A 17,829-nucleotide genomic window follows, 5' to 3' on the forward strand; every position below is an offset into this window, starting at 1 on the left:
AAAAACAATCCATCTTGTGAGTGACCGTCGAGTGAGAGGACAACTAGCCCAGTTGAAATCACACAAACCAGAGACTTGAAGAGCAGAAGCAGAAGAGAGTAAGAATGCCCTGACCTGGAGTACCTTAAAGGTATCGAACAATGCGCAAAGCAGCATCCCAATGAGCCTCTAGAGGTTTATGCATAAATTGGGAGAGAATATGGACACTATATGCCAAGTCAAGACAAGTAAAAGACAGATAAATGAGACGAACCACTAAGCAACGATATTTTTCAGGATTATATAATATCTCTCCAGTAACTTTGGCAAGACCATGATTTTGTTCGAGAGGTGTAGGAGAAGGACAAGACTCAAGCATACTAGTCTTTGTGAGAATATCCAGTGTATATTTACGTTGATAGAGGAAAATACCGTCTGGACTGCGGGCCACCTCAATACCAAGAAAGTACTTGAGTACACCAAGATCTTTCATGTGGAAGCAAGTTCCAAGATAAATCTTGAACGATGATGTAGCCAAAGAATTGTTACCACATATAATCAAGTCATCAATATAAACAAGAACAGCCAAAAAAACAGAATCCACATGATAGGTAAAAAAGGAATAATCTGAGTAAGATTGAGTGAAGCCATAATGAAGTAAAGAAGAGGTAAGTTTGGCAAACCAACAATGAAGGGCTTGACGTAAACCATAAAGGGACTTACGTAATTTACATACCATGCCAGGTTAACTAACAGTGAAGCCAGGTGGAAGCCTCGTGTAGACTTCTTCATCGAGGTCACCATGTAAAAAAGCATTGTGCACATTCATTTGATGAAGTTCGTAGTTCTTAGTTGCAGCAATTGCTAATAGAAGGCGAACAGTAGTCATTTTAGCCACAGGAGCAAAAGTCTCGTGATAGTCAAGCCCTTCAACTTGATGATTACCAAGAATAACAAGACGAGCTTGGAGACGTTCAATAGACCCATCAGCATGAAACTTAATTTTATACACCCATTTGCACCCAAGAGCTTTCTTGCCCTTGGGAAGCATACTCATTTCCCAAATACCATTATCCTCGAGAGCAGAAATTTCAGAAGACATGACTTGCCGCCAACCATCATGTAGCATAGCCTCTTCAACAGATCGATGTTCGACCCCTGCAGTAATATTAGCTAGAAAAGCACGATGACTAGAAGAAAAGTTTGTATAAGCAATATAATGAGTCAGAGGATGGCTAGTTACTGGGGAACCCGTAGAATCGGATGAACAAGAAGGTGGACTCATATTCGGAACTACAGCAACAAAATCTCGAAGACGAGTTGCAGGTTGTTTAATCCGGAATCCGCAACCTAAGTTAGTAGAGTCATCAGGTTGCCTATCCATAATAACCATAGGAGAAAGGGACACAACAACATTGTGGGGAAAAGACGAAGGAGAAACAGACGGCCTAGACACTTCCACCAAATTATTCGAAATGGCACGGGGCTCGACATGAAGAGATTCTGAATATCCAGAAGGAGAGGCCAATAAAGGGACTAAATCACTTGTGATGGAGAAATCTGAAGTGGAAGTATCTAAGGTAGAATAGGGTTGTGAAGGAGTGTCACGAAGAGAAAAGAGGGAAACTCATTTTCAATAAATTAACATCACGAGACACAAAGAAGTCCTTGGTCTCCAGGTCATACACCTTCCACCCTTTCTGGTATTTGAATAACCCACAAACACACATCGCCTACTGCGTTTCGCAAACTTATCCTGTTTAGAGGCCTGATTGTAAGCAAAACATAGACAACCAAAAACTTTAAGGTGATTGTAATCGAGAACTTTGCCAAATAATAATTCATAAGGAATTATATATTTAAGTAAGCGTGAAGGTGTGCGGTTAATCAAATAAGTAGCACTAAGAACACATTCACCCTAAAAAGAAATTGGCAAATCCCCTTGAAACATCAATGCACGTGCCACATTTAATATATGTTGATGTTTTCTTTTAACCCTCCCATTTTGTTGAGAAGTACCCACACACGAGGTTTGAAAAATAATTGCACTATCATTAAAATACTCTTTCATACACGAGAATTCAGCTCCATTATCACTCCTCACAATGCTAACAAGACAATCAAACTGGCGATGAATCATAGCAAGAAAAGCACGAAAAACAAAAGAAGCTTCTGTCTTTGAATGTAAGAGATATCCCCAAATACCACGAGAATAATCATCCACAAGTGTAAGAAAATAATGTGCATCACAAGATGACGGAGTAACATAAGGTCTCCAAAGATCACAATGAATTAATTCAAAAATCCGACTAGCTCTACTTTGACTATTAGAAAAACTTGAACGAGATTGTTTAGCTTGTGGACAAATACGACAAGCTTTATTTAAGTGTTTATTACAGTTATTATTTTTGAAAGGAGGCAAATATATCCGCAAGATGTCCTAAACGTTAATGCCACAGCTCGAAATCATCCACACCAATACTAACTGTAGCATGAATCTTGCCACTACCATTGAAAAAATAGAGTCCACCCTTGCGTTCACCGTTTCCAATCTGGTTCCCCAAAAGACGGTCTTGTATAGTACATAAAGTATTAGTAAAAGAGACAATTCAATTGTGAGCATCTATCAGTTGTGAAACTGAAATTAAATTGCAACATGGGTTAGGCACAAAATAGACATTGTCACTTATTATAAGATCATCAAGATGTAGACACCCTCGTTTGGTAGCCATAACCTGTTTTCCATCCGAAAGTCCAAGTGGACTAAAAAAATCACACAAATCCCCAAGTAATACGACATTACCAATGACATGATTGGTAGCCCCAGTATCAAAAATCCAAGTAGAGGAAGAAAACATACCCATCATACGATCATGAGATTCTACATTTTCCAGTTTCAACAAACGTTGCATTTGGGCAGGAGAAAGATCATTTAACGAGGTTCTACCACTTGCACTCCTCGGCCCTTCATTTGTGGAGCCTCCACTACCACCAGAAAACATTGCATTAGCTTGCAACATCACAGGACCTTTGTCTTTACTTTCGCCAACTGAGGTTGTTATACCGCGATCCCCATCCTTCAATCCTCCTTTCCCATTGCCAAATTTTTCAGTTCACCACAATGGAATACCGTGTATTTTGAAGCAATTACTCACATCATGACCACTCTTTTTACAAGTGGAACAATAAAGCTTATTTCTTTCAGTCTTTCGGTCCAAAGCAGTTCTCCCACTCAGTCTATTCATAGCAAAAATATGAGCATCCATTTGCTCCGTGGTAACGTATTTAATACTCCGAATGCGTTCCTCTTGTAGGAGTGTTTAATAGGCTCGGTCTAGAGTGGGTAAGGGATTTTGTGAGAGCAGATTGGAGCGCACCATCCATATTTATCAACATCAATACCAACCAAAAATTGATGAAAGATCTCATCTTCTCTATCATTGGTATATTTCTAATCAAGATTGCACTGGCAACCGTTACATTCACATGAATGAAGGGGTTTCATTCTTGCAAACTCATTAAACAAACTGATAAGTTTAGTATAATAGTCTTCAAGGCTTTGTGTTTTACCTTGACGACACTCGGTAATGGCAGCCCGTAACTGTTTCAATGGTCCATTAGCCACACAATAACGACGTTCAAGATACGCCCATAGATTTCTAGCTTCGTCATGGAACGGGATGGTACTCACTAATTTAGGATCGATGCTTCTAAGCAACCATGAGACAATCATTGAGTTAACAGTATCCCAATGAAGAAGCATAGTTTCATCAGTAGGCTTTGTCACACTTCCATCGAGGAACCCAAACTTGCGTCGTGCTCGCAACCATAGTGTTATCGCCCGAGCCCACATTACGTAATTATTGCCCGTAAGACTCACATGAGTGATAAGGTTTCCTGCTTGATCTTCAGGACTAAGAAAATAAGGAGAAAATTAATGAATTTAGAGGATTTATATTTTTGTTTATCCACCATTGTAGGTTATAAGAGAATATCAGTCAAAGTAGAGGAAAAAAAACGATAAAGAAGAACCTGTTTGATTTGCAGTACGACACTTTCAATAAAATGGTTTTGATACCATGTTGGGCGGCACACAAACCTAAGTATAGTAATTAGGTTTTATATTTCTTTGTATTCCAAAACCCATTCTTACATAATGACATACACACAATATATATATATATATATACACACACACACACACACACACACACAAGGGAATTATAACTAGATTTGGGCTTAGCCCATACAATAACCTAACATTAATTATGGGTTTAACAATTTTGTTTAATTCTTTTTGTCTTTTTGTGGTAATTTACAAATCAAGTAATTGTTTAGAAATTTCTGATTAACCCTTCCCTACCTAGTCTCAGACAGGACTCATTAGAATGATGATGATGATTTTGTAAGCTATTGTAACAACCCGACTTACCGTTGACTAAGTAAACGGGGTCATCTCGGGGTTTATTTCCCAAGAACTAAAATCTCAATTCCAAAACATGAGCAAAGGGGTCACCAGTTCTAAAACATAGCTAAATCAGCTAATTCTCAAACCAAACATCTAACTAAAATACAATATAATCATAAAATTCGTTCTAAAAGTCCAATATAACCAACACAACCAAGTCTATTATACATTTATCAAAAACCTAATACAATACTACAACTTCTCATGTATTTAGCTCAATATAACATCCAAGTAACTCTAATCATCACCGCTAACCCATCGTTCCCGACTGGTTTCAATCTGTAGCTCAATATAAAAGATAGAAACAACAGGGAGTCAGATCTAACTGAATGAGCAGAAACAATCCAAAACAAAACAATCATGATAAATCAAAACAAAAGATTTAAAAGCAACATCAGTTTCCTAGATCTTTGTGCAAACTAGGAGCCTAGTTGAGAGGAACATCCATAGCTCTAAGGCTATGTCACTCTCGGGTGAGGCTAGTCAATTTTTGAATGACAATTCACCTCAAATATAAGGAATAGGAGACAATGTCCTACCACTCCGTCAATGACCAACTCGTAAGCCCGATCCATTGACCATATCAATATCAGCATAATCATTCATAACAAATTTATCACAATATAATTTCAAAAACTTCAATAAAAAAATTTCAAAACTGTAGTCTGGCTAGACCCTTTAAGGGACTGCTACTACTCACCAACAATGACGCTTCAAAGAGTTAAGATCGGTTCACCGCAATCAACTAAAAGGGGTCTTCGACTTAGTCGTATCCTGAAGCATGACAATAACATAACGTCATCAGGGTGCGTACGATACAACTATACTAACATATAACTTATTACATCTCCTCCTATGACTATAGATAAAACTTAAGTCATATTTTAGCATTCCTATTTATCTTAACGGTATATGTTATAATCTTCAATTCATTATAATAAAGTAAAGTTTATAACCATATCTAGATTTTTCAACATTCTAGGTTTACCACATCCATAATCCTCCATTAATTCATCTAATTAACACCAATTTAAACATTCTACTCCTCAAGCAACAAGATTCAAAAGAAACATCCAAGAAAACTAAACTAATGAAAATTAAATCATTAGAGTAATCTTCTACTAAAATTATAATCCAAATAAGTTCTCATCTTCACATTGATCTATATTTATCAATAACAAATGTTTCTTAACCAATCTTAAATCTCCATATCCATTAATCTAATCTCAACCCACAAGTCCATCTAATTCAATATGAACAAGCATACCCACACTAATTCTTGAAATTTTTTCATATCACTTTCATGAGGCTACAAGATCTTGATGAGCACTAATAATAGGTATCATAAAGAAATAAAATTCACAAGAATTAGTTATTAATTTCATAGTGTCATCCCAACAACAAAGAAGAAAAACTAAATAACAATAAAACCAAATAATATAAAAAAAAAACAAAAGAAAAAGGAGGGAAGAAGTGGACCTTCTTGTTTACGGCAAGAATCAGAAGCAAAATAAGGATTTTGGTGCACAATTAAAAACAGAAGCAAAATTGAATTTGGTTTCATCATTTTTGGCAGAATTCAGAGGCAACATAAATTGATTTCGGTTTTCCCTTATTTTCGGCAGATATTGAAGACAATGGGCTCGAAATTTCGAAATCCCACCCAAGATGTTGATTACCACCTGTTTTGAGAAGCAAATCGAATGGTTGTGTTGTTTAGGGCCTTTTGAAAGTCATGGGAATGAATGAGGAAGGAGATTGCACGTGGGGCTGAACATAGTTTAGTCAAAATCGTAAATCAAATCGGACCAAACCGTAATTTAAGTGTTTGGTTTGGTCTACGATCTAAATGGTTTCGTCTGATATTTTTTTATAAAAGAATTACGGTTTTCGGTCCGCTCTAGGTTTTAAAATTTTTAGATCAGATTAGACCGAAAACCGTAATATATTCCGGTCTAACATAAACCGTAGACCAATAAATCGTAATAATATATTCTGAATATAAGCTGGCGCCTATCAGGCCCAACTTTAAATAATATGACGGGCCCAACTTGAAACTTTGAAAGACAAAATCAATTTGAGATTTGAAAGACAAAATTAATTTGATTTTTGAATTATTATTAGTTTTTTTTATGATTGATTTGCTTACGTTGTTTGATTTTTTAAAATTTTTTTGTTTGTGTTTGGTTTAAGATTTTGTTGATTTTTAGTATGTAGTTTGTTGGTATTTTAGTATGTAATTCGTTGATTGTTCGATTTTATATGATTCGATTTTTTGTAATTAGTATGTTGATTTTTCGAATTTTTGGTTAATATTTTTGATTTTTTCTGTTTTTGATTTTCTATGGTTTGCTACTTTTTTTTAGTCTGTTTGTTCTAGGTTTTAGGTTTTTCGAATTTTGTTTGCACGTAGTTTTTATGTTTGATAATAGACTAATAGTTTGATAATTGTTTGGTTTTTATGTTTTTTGAATTGTGCCTGAATTTTATGTTTGATAATTATTAGTTGTAATTAAAAATGCATTATTTTAGATTTTTAGTTAAAAAATGCATCAAATAGAAAAAATTGTAGACGAAGAAACACTTGAAATTGGCAACCTATCGGCATGATTAGACGAAGAAACACTTGCATCAGTTCTACCTTTTTGACTAGAAGCATGGATACGCATATGATTCAATGAAACTTGTGAATTTTAATGTTGAGTATCATCCCGAGGATACATTGAATATCGAATCTTAATTAGAGACATAAGATGATCGAAAAGCTAAGTTTTTGAAACTATAAACACAATTATTATCACAAGTGAACTAAATAACTATTAATATACTAAATCACCAATCAATGTTAAACAGTTTTCTAAAAACAAAAAATACAAATTACTGCACATAAAAATAACATTATTCCACTATTATTTAATCATTCCAATATACTAATATCCACCTTAATTTAAGGTGGATATTGTGTAAAATTTCTCTGTTAACTTGGATGTTTTCTTTTTCAGTTTATAGTGTTGCTGCATAAAAATCTGGCATGAACATAATATCTCTTGTAATCTCAAGTTGCTAGTTGGACGAGTCTTCTCTTTGTTGATGTAAGGCTTAGTGGCTATTGTTGCTTTCAAATTATTGTTTTGTGGCTTTCAATAATCATTTAGGGTCTGTTTGGTACATGACTATTAGTTGGAGTTGTTAGCTGGTTTGACTAACTAAAAGCATTGTCAGATAAACAAAATGTTTGGGCCAACTGATATGGAGATGTTTGCTAAAAACTTTTGTTGGTTGTTTGTTGATAATTAGATAAAAAGTAGGTAAAAAGCCAAAAATCAATGAAAAAACTACTATAAATAGCTTTTTAGTTTTTCCTTAAAAGTAAGTTTCTCAACCAGTTTTAAAATCATTTACCAATTTTTTTTTTTTTTGCTGTTTGACAAATCAAAAGATCAAAATCCAATTGCCAAATAGCCCCACAATCTGAATTTTTTTAGCTTTTACCAAGTAGTGTGATTTAGTGCATGATAGTTGCTTTGCCATAATCATGGTTGTTTAGACTCAATCCCAAAGGGCTTGAGAGAAAGTTCATCCTTGATGAATCGTCTCCCTCCCTTATGGTCTTTGTTTTCCCACCTTTTTTTTCCATTAACATTTAAAAGGATGGGTTATCCTAAATCATTCGTCTTTTCTTCTTTTGGTTTGTATGAGGTAATTTTTTATGATAAGATTTTTTCCTTAGACAACAATTTTAGTGTAAAATTACTAAAGTTAAATTTAATTATTTTTATTAGATTAAGACACGATGCTTTTAAGGTTGTAATTAATCACTTTAAGATTATAAGAAGTGAGTACTTCGACACTATAAGTGATCAAGTATTACTTTAAGACTGTAAGTGTACAATGAGTCAGCCCAATAAAAATAATCCCACTGAGAAACCGTCTTATAAGAGAATTTTTGTTAGTTATAATGTGATTGAAGAATAAAATTTAATGATATCAAAATTATAATATTGCAAAAAGTGGTTTTCATTTATTCTGGGGTAGTTTTACAAAAATCCAATAAGTCATTTTATTACTTTTAACTCAACTAGCAAGGTTAAGTAATATGAACGTATTTCCTATATCCTTAAAATATTGTCTCTATTCTTATTTTCGTCCGTCTATTTAATTTTATAATATTTTTATTTTAAACCATCATTACTTATTTTAATTTTTATCCATTTTTTTTATTTTTTATTTTCTTTCACTTCTAATTATATCTACACGTTTTTAACTTAACTTAATTATTTGCTTAGACCAAGGGAACATGAGTTACTTGTCCTTTCACTTCTTTATTCTCTTCTAAATTTAGGGTTTCACTTTGTTTTCACCATTTTGACAGTACTCGTGTATCTAACGCCGAACTTCATCTTCTCCATCAATGGCGGATTCTTCCCCACTTTCGCCTCCCACTTCAGAAATGTCGAAAACCTCTCTAAATTCATCCACCATTCAACAATCCCCTTTCTCAAAGCGTGTCCTGATCAAATCAATCTTAGGGCGCCCTGATGGCGGCGCCTCTCTGGCCGGAGAAAGCGTAGTAGTCGCTGGTTGGGTACGAACAGGAAGGGAACAAGGTAAAGGTAGTTTTGCATTCCTGGAGATTGCCGATGGTTCTTGCGCTGCAAACCTTCAAGTGATAGTTGATGCTTCTGTCCATGATTTAAGCAAATTAATACCTACTGGAACTTCTGTTCATGTTGCTGGAACACTTAAAACTCCACCAGAAGGTACAAAGCAAAAGATTGAATTGAGGGTTGATAAGGTTCTGTCATCAGGTTATTGTGATCCTGCCACTTATCCGTTGCCAAAAACTCGTCTTACTGCTGAGTTTTTAAGAGATCGTCTTCATCTTCGACCTAGAACTAACAAGGTAATTTCATTTTCAGATATACTATTGGTTGCTAGTGTACTTTGTGGTTCTTAATATACATGAATGCTGAACCAACTTAGATATTATAATTTTTTGTTATATATTAAGCAATTCAATAGAAATGGATTTTTAATCAAATAATCCATTATCTGGGTGGGTTTAGGCTTAGTTCCTCAATGTTAATTTATTATATGACTATTGATAATTTTTAGTTGTGTTTGGAAGCTATTGTTTTTATTGATGTTTGTTCATTCAAAAAATTTACTTTTGTCGGTTTTGAAATACAATTTGATAATTATTTGAATTAATGAGGTGTGGCAAATAGTTCTAGTGGTAAAAGTTTCCTTATAGTGATATTAATTGTACTCCCTCCGTTTCTATTTGATTTTTGCACAGTTTTCAAAGCACATGTTCGAAGCTTGATATTTATAAGTTTACATCATAGAAAGTTATAAAAAGTATATTATGATATTTTACATGTTCACACGAATTTAACAAGATCTCGTATTAATATATTTTAACTTGTAGATATTTATGGAAATCATACAAGTTCCCCTCTTCTTAAGTAGAACATCGCTTTTGGAAACATCAAATAGGAACCAAGGGAGTAGTTTTTTGATGACTTTTCCATGGGGTTATTTATGGATACATATTTTTATTTGCTGGCTGAAATGTAGAAAGTGGATGTTTGGTATTGGTCTTTTGTAACGAATGTTTCCATTATCAATTACCGTGGTAGAATTGCTATCACTCCAAATTGTCTGAATCAAGAGATTTCACTGGTAACGCTCTAATTTGTGTTTAAATATATTCCTAAAAATGATTCACATTTGAGACTGAATCAATGATAGTTATTCAGCATACCATTGAGCTATTTGCATCCATTCATGTTTGCTTTACATCCATTTATATTTGCATGCCCCCTTGCCCCCACAAATATATGGTTATGAACTAGTAAGAAGAGTGAATGTTATTACTGAATGCCATTGAGCTAATGCGGCATTTGTTTTATCTATAAGGCATTCAATAAAGGGAGGTTGGAGCATAGTGTGAAAATGCGGTAATGATTGCGATCACGGTAACGGAACGGTGATGCAGTTATCGTAACGTCTAAATATCGGTTGAACCATAAGATATTCCTTGATACGGCCCAAAGCGCAAATTTCTTACCCATTCACAATGTAGGAAATATTGGTTCGTTTGTTTTGTAAACTTTTAAAACGCGACATATGCAATGCTATGAGTCTTTGTTTTACACTATGGGTTGGAGGGAAGGAATTCAGAAAAGGAACTTATTTTATTGGTTTGATTTCGAGCAAATGGTGTTTGTTGAAGAAAGAGAAATGATAAACATCCATCAATTTTCTCCTTTTAGATCACCATCCTAGAATCCATCGACAATTAATAATTTAAAGCTAGATTATTTGGAATCCTTATGTGAACCTCCCTTTTTCAAGTCATATTTATTAACGGAGAACAAAGAATTTCGCTCTTACAAATAAATGCTCAATTCCCAAGTAGACTTACAAAGCTCATTGTAAACAAATGATTTTTGGGTCATCTCATACCTTGTGATTGTTCGTTCCAAAATGTATGGAGATTTTGGCTTTTGAGTTTATGTAAAATGTTGAATAACATTTATTACAAATATATAGGAAATACTTATATTATAAATTAGAGGGTTTATGTGTTACTGATGTCCAAATCTCGACACTTGCACATAATGCCACACTTAGGCACTTCATTCTAATCAATGTCATGAAATTTATTCATCAAATTTCCAAGTGGGATACATGGATACATACACGTTTTTGGCACTTGAGTTTGAGCTTGAGTAACTTTGATTTGGATTGTTTGACCACCATTGTTCATATCTTCAACTAGCCATTAAAAACTTTAGATCCCTCCTAATACAATTTGAATTTAAAATCATCACTTCTAATTACAAACTAGTGTGTCCACCAACTCTATGCACAACATATTATACTTCATTAATCCTAAATTTTCTACAATTTTTGTTTTTGGCAATTCTAGTTTGTTACTTATTTTTTGGACCCATGTGAGAGAGTAAAGAAAAACACATCTTGTAGGCCTCACTTCCACAATTCTCCCTTTAACAAAGTAAGGAAAATGTAATGGTGCAAACTCTATCGGAAAAGTAGTTTTCTACTATTGAAATAAGAGTTACTGTATATAAACGTGATTTCACTTGTTTTCGGAGTTAAGAAACCTTGATAAAGTTGAATTAGATAACTAATAAAGGGAATATATTAATAATGCTCTATGATTCATATATCAAAATTCATCAGGTTTTTAGAAATCATTTATTATGAGTTATTTGTATTGCTGGTGGTATGCTTTCCTTTTCAATTGGATTTCTCTTTTTTTGAACTTACTGCCCCTGTATGAGCTAATTGGAATCTCCTAAACTTAGTTTCAGTTGTTCTATGGCGTTGCTAGAACTACTCTGTGTTTTTTTTTTTTTTTATTTTGTTGACAATTATATGAATCTATTGTTTCCTATGCTTCTTTTTGTGTGGTGAAAAGATCAAGGCCCTTGTCCTTCTAGTCTGATTCAAATTTGTTCTGAACCATGACTTTAATTGCTTCACTACTGGATTTGGTCAATACTATTTTGGGTTTGAAGGTGGATTTTTATCTAAGATCTATTATGATCACAATAATAACCAAGGATCATTTTTATGCGAATGAGAGTTTGTGACCTCATTATTTGAATTAAGCTAAAAAATGTCAATATTGTCGTTGAATCGCCTTTTTTCAATTTAGAACTGATGATCTTTTTGTATCCTTAAAAACAAATCCCTTCATGTTTGTGGCCCGAACTTAATTATTTTGTTTCTTCTATCTTTCTGCAACATTTTTCTATAGTCTCAACTCTCAATTATCTAAATCTCACAATGATGGTGTTAAGTCAGGCAGATCTTGTCTTTGGGTATCCTTTAAACATTGCATATCTGCTTTGATTCACGTGTATTCTCTATGCTCATAAGTTTCTTTGATTTATGTTAATTAGCTTTGTTATTGCCAATGGGCAATTGTGTTGAGTGACCTTGATATTTTTTTCGTAACAGATTTCTGCAGTTGCTCGAATTCGTAATGCACTTGCATATGCAACTCATATATTTTTCCAACAACATGGTTTTCTGTACTTGCATACACCCATAATCACCACTAGTGATTGTGAGGGTGCTGGTGAGATGTTTCAAGTGACAACATTGATTAGTGAGTCAGAAAAGGTGGAGAAAGAATTGAGGGAGAATCCACCTCCTTCAGAAGCTGACATTGAAGCAGCTAAGCTTGTTGTTCAAGAGAAAGGGGAAGCTGTAAAGAAGCTCAAGTCGGATAAGGCAAGCAAAGACGAAATCACTGCTGCTGTTGCAGTCTTGACTAAAGCTAAAGAGGATCTTGCAAAGTTGGAAGAAAGAGCTAAGCTTAAACCCGGTCTTCCTAAAAAGGATGGGAAAATAGATTATACTCAAGATTTCTTCGATCGTCAGGCATTCTTAACAGTCTCGGGACAACTGCAAGCTGAATCTTATGCGTGCGCCCTTGGTTCTGTTTACACGTTTGGGCCAACATTTCGTGCTGAGAACTCCCATACCTCCCGGCATCTTGCTGAATTTTGGATGGTCGAACCTGAATTAGCATTTGCAGATCTTGAGGTTCTTCATCTTTTCAAACCACGCACCATTGAATCTTGTTTTCCATGCTATGAAAAACAGTTAACTTGGATATCCACAACCTTCAAGTATATATATGTGTTAGAATATAGACAACTGGAATATAGATTAAATTTAATTGACTATTTAAGCTGTTGAAATGTGTCTATGATTGTTATTTTTTAATTACTTATTCTGAACTTTCCTTGCTTCCTATTTGTGTTACAGCAAGTTATTTAGGCATTGTTTAACGGTTTTCCGATTTTTTTTTATTACGGTCGTATTTATAATGTATGTCTACTTTGTTGAGGGTATGAAATATGAATCATACTCCTGTGATAATGCATCACGTGGTCTTTCCTAGTTGTTTTGTTAAGTTTCAGACTTCATATATAATAGAACTGATTGATATTTGCTTTCATTTTCCAGGATGATATGAACCTTGCGGAGGCATTTGTAAAATTTGTGTCCCAGCATTTATTAGACAATTGCCTTGATGATATGGAATTCATTGTAAAAAATGTCGATAAGAGTGCAATTGATCGTTTGAAAATGGTTGCATCAACTCCATTTGTGAGAATTACTTACACGGAAGCAGTGGAAAAGCTCCAACAAGTTAAAGACAAGAAATTTGAGAATAGTGTTGAATGGGGAATAGATTTAGCAACTGAGCATGAACGGTAAGTGAAATTGTGCTGTGCTGATGTAACTAAGCGTGATACGTAAGTACACTTGTGTTCTTACTAATTAACTTGATAGAGTACTATCTGATGTCAATGGAATGCCTTACATTCAGATACTTGACGGAGGTCTTGTTCAAGAAACCAGTTATAGTATACAACTACCCGAAAAAAATCAAAGCATTCTATATGAGACTTAACAATGACGGGAAAACTGTTGCTGCTATGGATGTGCTTGTTCCAAAGGTATATTTCTTTTCTTTTCTTCCTTGCAAAAAAGAGAAACTTTGTTGGATTACAAAGTGCTATTGCTCTCTTGAGCATTCCCAGTAATGATACATTCTTGGTTAGTCTGAAATATGCATCTCCCAAAATAGAATTACTGTGCTTGTTTGTGTTTTCAAACAAACCCAAATGAAAAGACCACTGTTACCTGGACTCTTCTCTTCACCTCAAGTATTCTTGTCAGACCCTTGACATTCAGACATGGGTAGGACACTTGATACTTTATTTAGTTCAAGTTATTGTTTTTTTTTTCTCCATAAAATACATATTTAATCCGAACATGGATTCACGAGTCCAAGTAACATAGCGTGGCGAGAGTGAGTACTGAGTACTTCTGTGTAGTAAATGGGTTCTGTTTTTTGTGTAGCTATTTATTTTTGTAATCTCTAGGGAGGCAATATATCCAATTATTTCTGATGTTTTGTATTTGCAGGTTGGTGAACTTGTTGGAGGAAGCCAAAGAGAAGAGCGTTATGATGTTCTCTGTGATAGGTGAGGAGTGCCGTTCTGATTTCGGCTTTTTGTGCTGTCTATGATAGTATTGCCTTTTGCTTTATCTCTTGCCTAAAATGCCAAGTCTGAAAAACAAACGCACACTTATAGATGATCATTTTTACCTGTGATGTAGGATTACTGAGATGGGGTTACCTTTGGAGCCGTATGAGTGGTACCTTGACCTGAGGCGCTATGGCTCTGTGACACATTGTGGATTTGGTTTGGGATTCGAGAGGTTGATTCTTTTTGCAACAGGAATTGATAACATCAGAGATGTTATTCCTTTCCCTCGTTACCCTGGGAAAGCTGATTTATAGGTCATATTGATCACGCTTTTGTTATTGTTTACATTTGCCTGGTTGCCCAACAGGCTTTAGAATTGTGAATTATTTTAACCTTGCTTGATGACAAAGAAATTGGAGAAGCAAATTCCTTGATAATTTTGATAAAAATTTGAGTTTGGAACTTTGGAAGTTTCTCTTTACCATCTGTCTCATCTCCAGCAAGATTTTTGTTTTCAGGTGTACAATTTTTGCAATTTACTACCCTGTGAGATTAATACCGATAGTGATATCTTTCCTTAAAATATTTCAAAGGGACAGATTGAATACTTATGTAGATGCTAAATCCGGATATTATGTTGTCTTACTTGCCCTCTAAATAAATTGGTTGATTTTGGGGGAAACTAGGAACTAGTTAGAGGTGTTTAAAACAGACTCAGTACTGTTTATCAATCACTCTTAACACGTATTTTATTTCTAATCAATAAGTTATAACATAGTCAAGTGAGATCTTGTTTGATTATTTCATGCATAATTAGAGATATTAATAATATAATTATTGGCAAATATATCAAGTCAAATAGGACTTTTAGGATGAATAGGAAGGAGTATAACTAAAGAAATTATGATAAAGATGAAGTTTGTGTTTGGGAGAAAAAAACTAGTAAAAGTTTTGTTGTATTTCAGGCAATGAGAATCTCCAATATGCAAGGGGAAGTGAAATTGATTCGTTTGGAATTAAACTAAGAGAAAGTAGCAAAGCGCTTGACCAGATTCATGATGAAATCCTCATCATTATCCAATAAATAAGCTTATGTAGAGGCTCATTCAAAAATGGGTCAGATGATATGTAGAGGCAATTCTTTCACTAAGAGCATGCTCATATTCCACCTCAGAGTAGAGAGCTCAAGCACATCCTAGACCTGTTTGCTAAGGCAGTTTATGACACTTATTATGGAACGGACGATAAAATCAATCTTATTAGTCAAGACAAAATAAATACCAATCTAGTGATTAAAGGTTTTATTAATGTCATCTCCAGAGGATATTTAGAATTTCATTCGGTCTGATACTTTAGTAAAGGCATACTTTATGACTAATAGATAAAAGTCTATTGGATGAAAACTAAAAGATATTTTTTCTGACATGTTTATACATGTGGCAATACACTTGACAGCACATGTGACAGCAAATGACCTGATGCTCTGGTCACCAATGGATAAAAATACATTGGGTAAAAACTAAAATAAAATTTGTCATAATAAACACAATACTTAAAATTTGAGTAGTTAAACTATTTTGAATCAAATTTCAACATGTTACATGCATTTTTTTTTTGGAAAAGATTTATAAGTCTACTATTGTAAAAATGAGTTTGACCGTAATAATAGAGTGTATATATATATATATATATATATATATAGAAGATATTGAAAACTATAGGTGTAACCGTGTAAGCAAAATAAAAAAAGAGAGAAAAAAAAAATTAGAAAGAGGAAAGAAGTTTAGTGCAAGCTAATTTTTAGTGACTTTTTAATTTATTGCCACTTAGATGTTATCTTCCCGGCCACTTTAATTTCACTAAAATTAATAGAAGGTCCTATTTTTATTTTTATTTTTATTTATTTTTTATTGCAACCTTTTCAAATAACATGTCAATGCACCGTTTATAGATTTAACTGTTAATATCTTTATTCTATATAATATATATAATATATATATTTTTAAGTAGGAAAAAACTAAAGAATTTTTTTGGTACGTTTATTAATAGAAAAAATAATATATTTAAAAGAGTAAATTAAGAAAAAAATAATAAAACATAAAAATAATACAATATATTTTGACGCGTAATTTGTGATAAATTCTAAAGTTTATGCTATATTACTTAATATAATTAATACTTATATATAATTTAAAGTTTAAAATATATTTCAACTTTCTATCTAAAAGTGATTTATATTCTTTCTAATTAACGTCCTTGGGACGTTGGTTAGATGAATCCATTTAAAAATTACTAAATTATAACATTGCTGATACACTAAAGAATAATGTAAATTGTTAGAATTAGTGTGACTTGAGTGCACCATATTGAAAGCTTGATGTTTGCATGTGTAATCATGCATTATGGTGGTTAGAACCCCTTAAGATGTGTAATTGATGTGGGAATGAAAGGGGTTCTCTGTTGCTAGCTGCTGCCTAATGCCTTCTGCCAGTGAACAAAGATCAAAAACTTCTGATCACTCTTGCTCGACCAGGATCAACTCTCGCTCGACCAGCCCCATTATGCTCGACCAGGTCGAGCAATAAGCTGCTGCAGCCCCTGTTTTACTTCTTCGCATGTTACTGCAGGTGAATTTTAAGGGCTGGGTTTTTGTCCATTCATTTTCATATGTCTACCTATATAAATAATGAATGTAATTCACTACCATACATCATTCTAAGTTCTAACCCTAAGCCAAACACAAACCCTCTTTTTTCTCTTCTCTTCATACATCATTCATTTTCATATCTCCATTATATGAGTTTTTAAAGAACTCCATTCAATCAAGTTAACCACCAACGATGACGTAGCCTATATTGGGCGAATCTCGTAAATTTTTGTGTCTTTGTTTATTGCTTTATTTCTTATTGTTTTTCATACTAGTTCATAGAAGTGAATTGTTTCTTTACACATAACACCCTTACTATTGTTCTTGAGTGTTGTAGGGATAAAGTTTGAATCTTTATGCTCTAAAATGCTTCTTATTTCCCTCAAAATTTATATAATGTATAGCTAATTTCTCATTTTAAAATTTATATAGTAATTTGGCATTATTTTTTACGACATATTAAAACTTTTACAAACATGTAATAATAATAGTTAACTTTGGAAATTTCATTATTTATTGGTGTTTTTCTTTTGAGAAATTTTCATATAGTAAATAAAGTTTTTTTGTTCTTATAGTAATTTTGTAGGTTTATATTGGTTTGCACTATAGTCTCTTTTCTTAACCTTATTCACAAGCCACATTCAGATTTTCTTATTTCATGAGTCGCAAAATTATTAAAATATAAAATC

General features: G+C 33.7%; 1 protein-coding gene and 1 long non-coding RNA gene across 2 annotated transcripts; one reads left to right on the top strand and one right to left on the bottom strand.

Moving 5' to 3' along the window:
• Positions 1-4,479: 4,479 nt before the first annotated feature.
• Positions 4,480-6,170, bottom strand: LOC130805481 (uncharacterized). The gene is made up of 3 exons (XR_009040207.1): positions 5,927-6,170; positions 5,148-5,221; positions 4,480-4,726 (listed from the first exon to the last, which is right to left on the bottom strand). It is a non-coding gene; the product is annotated as an uncharacterized LOC130805481 (long non-coding RNA).
• A 2,570-nt stretch (positions 6,171-8,740) lies between these two features.
• LOC130805486 (asparagine--tRNA ligase, cytoplasmic 1-like) lies at positions 8,741-14,955 on the top strand. The gene is made up of 6 exons (XM_057670263.1): positions 8,741-9,350; positions 12,443-13,033; positions 13,460-13,710; positions 13,827-13,956; positions 14,429-14,487; positions 14,624-14,955. Exons 1-6 carry the CDS (start codon positions 8,859-8,861, stop codon positions 14,805-14,807), a joined length of 1,707 nt encoding a protein of 568 aa, XP_057526246.1. The 5' UTR covers positions 8,741-8,858; the 3' UTR covers positions 14,808-14,955.
• Positions 14,956-17,829: the final 2,874 nt, after the last annotated feature.

This window comes from Amaranthus tricolor, chromosome 1 (assembly GCF_026212465.1).
Source record: "Amaranthus tricolor cultivar Red isolate AtriRed21 chromosome 1, ASM2621246v1, whole genome shotgun sequence".
Lineage (NCBI taxonomy): Eukaryota > Viridiplantae > Streptophyta > Magnoliopsida > Caryophyllales > Amaranthaceae > Amaranthus > Amaranthus tricolor.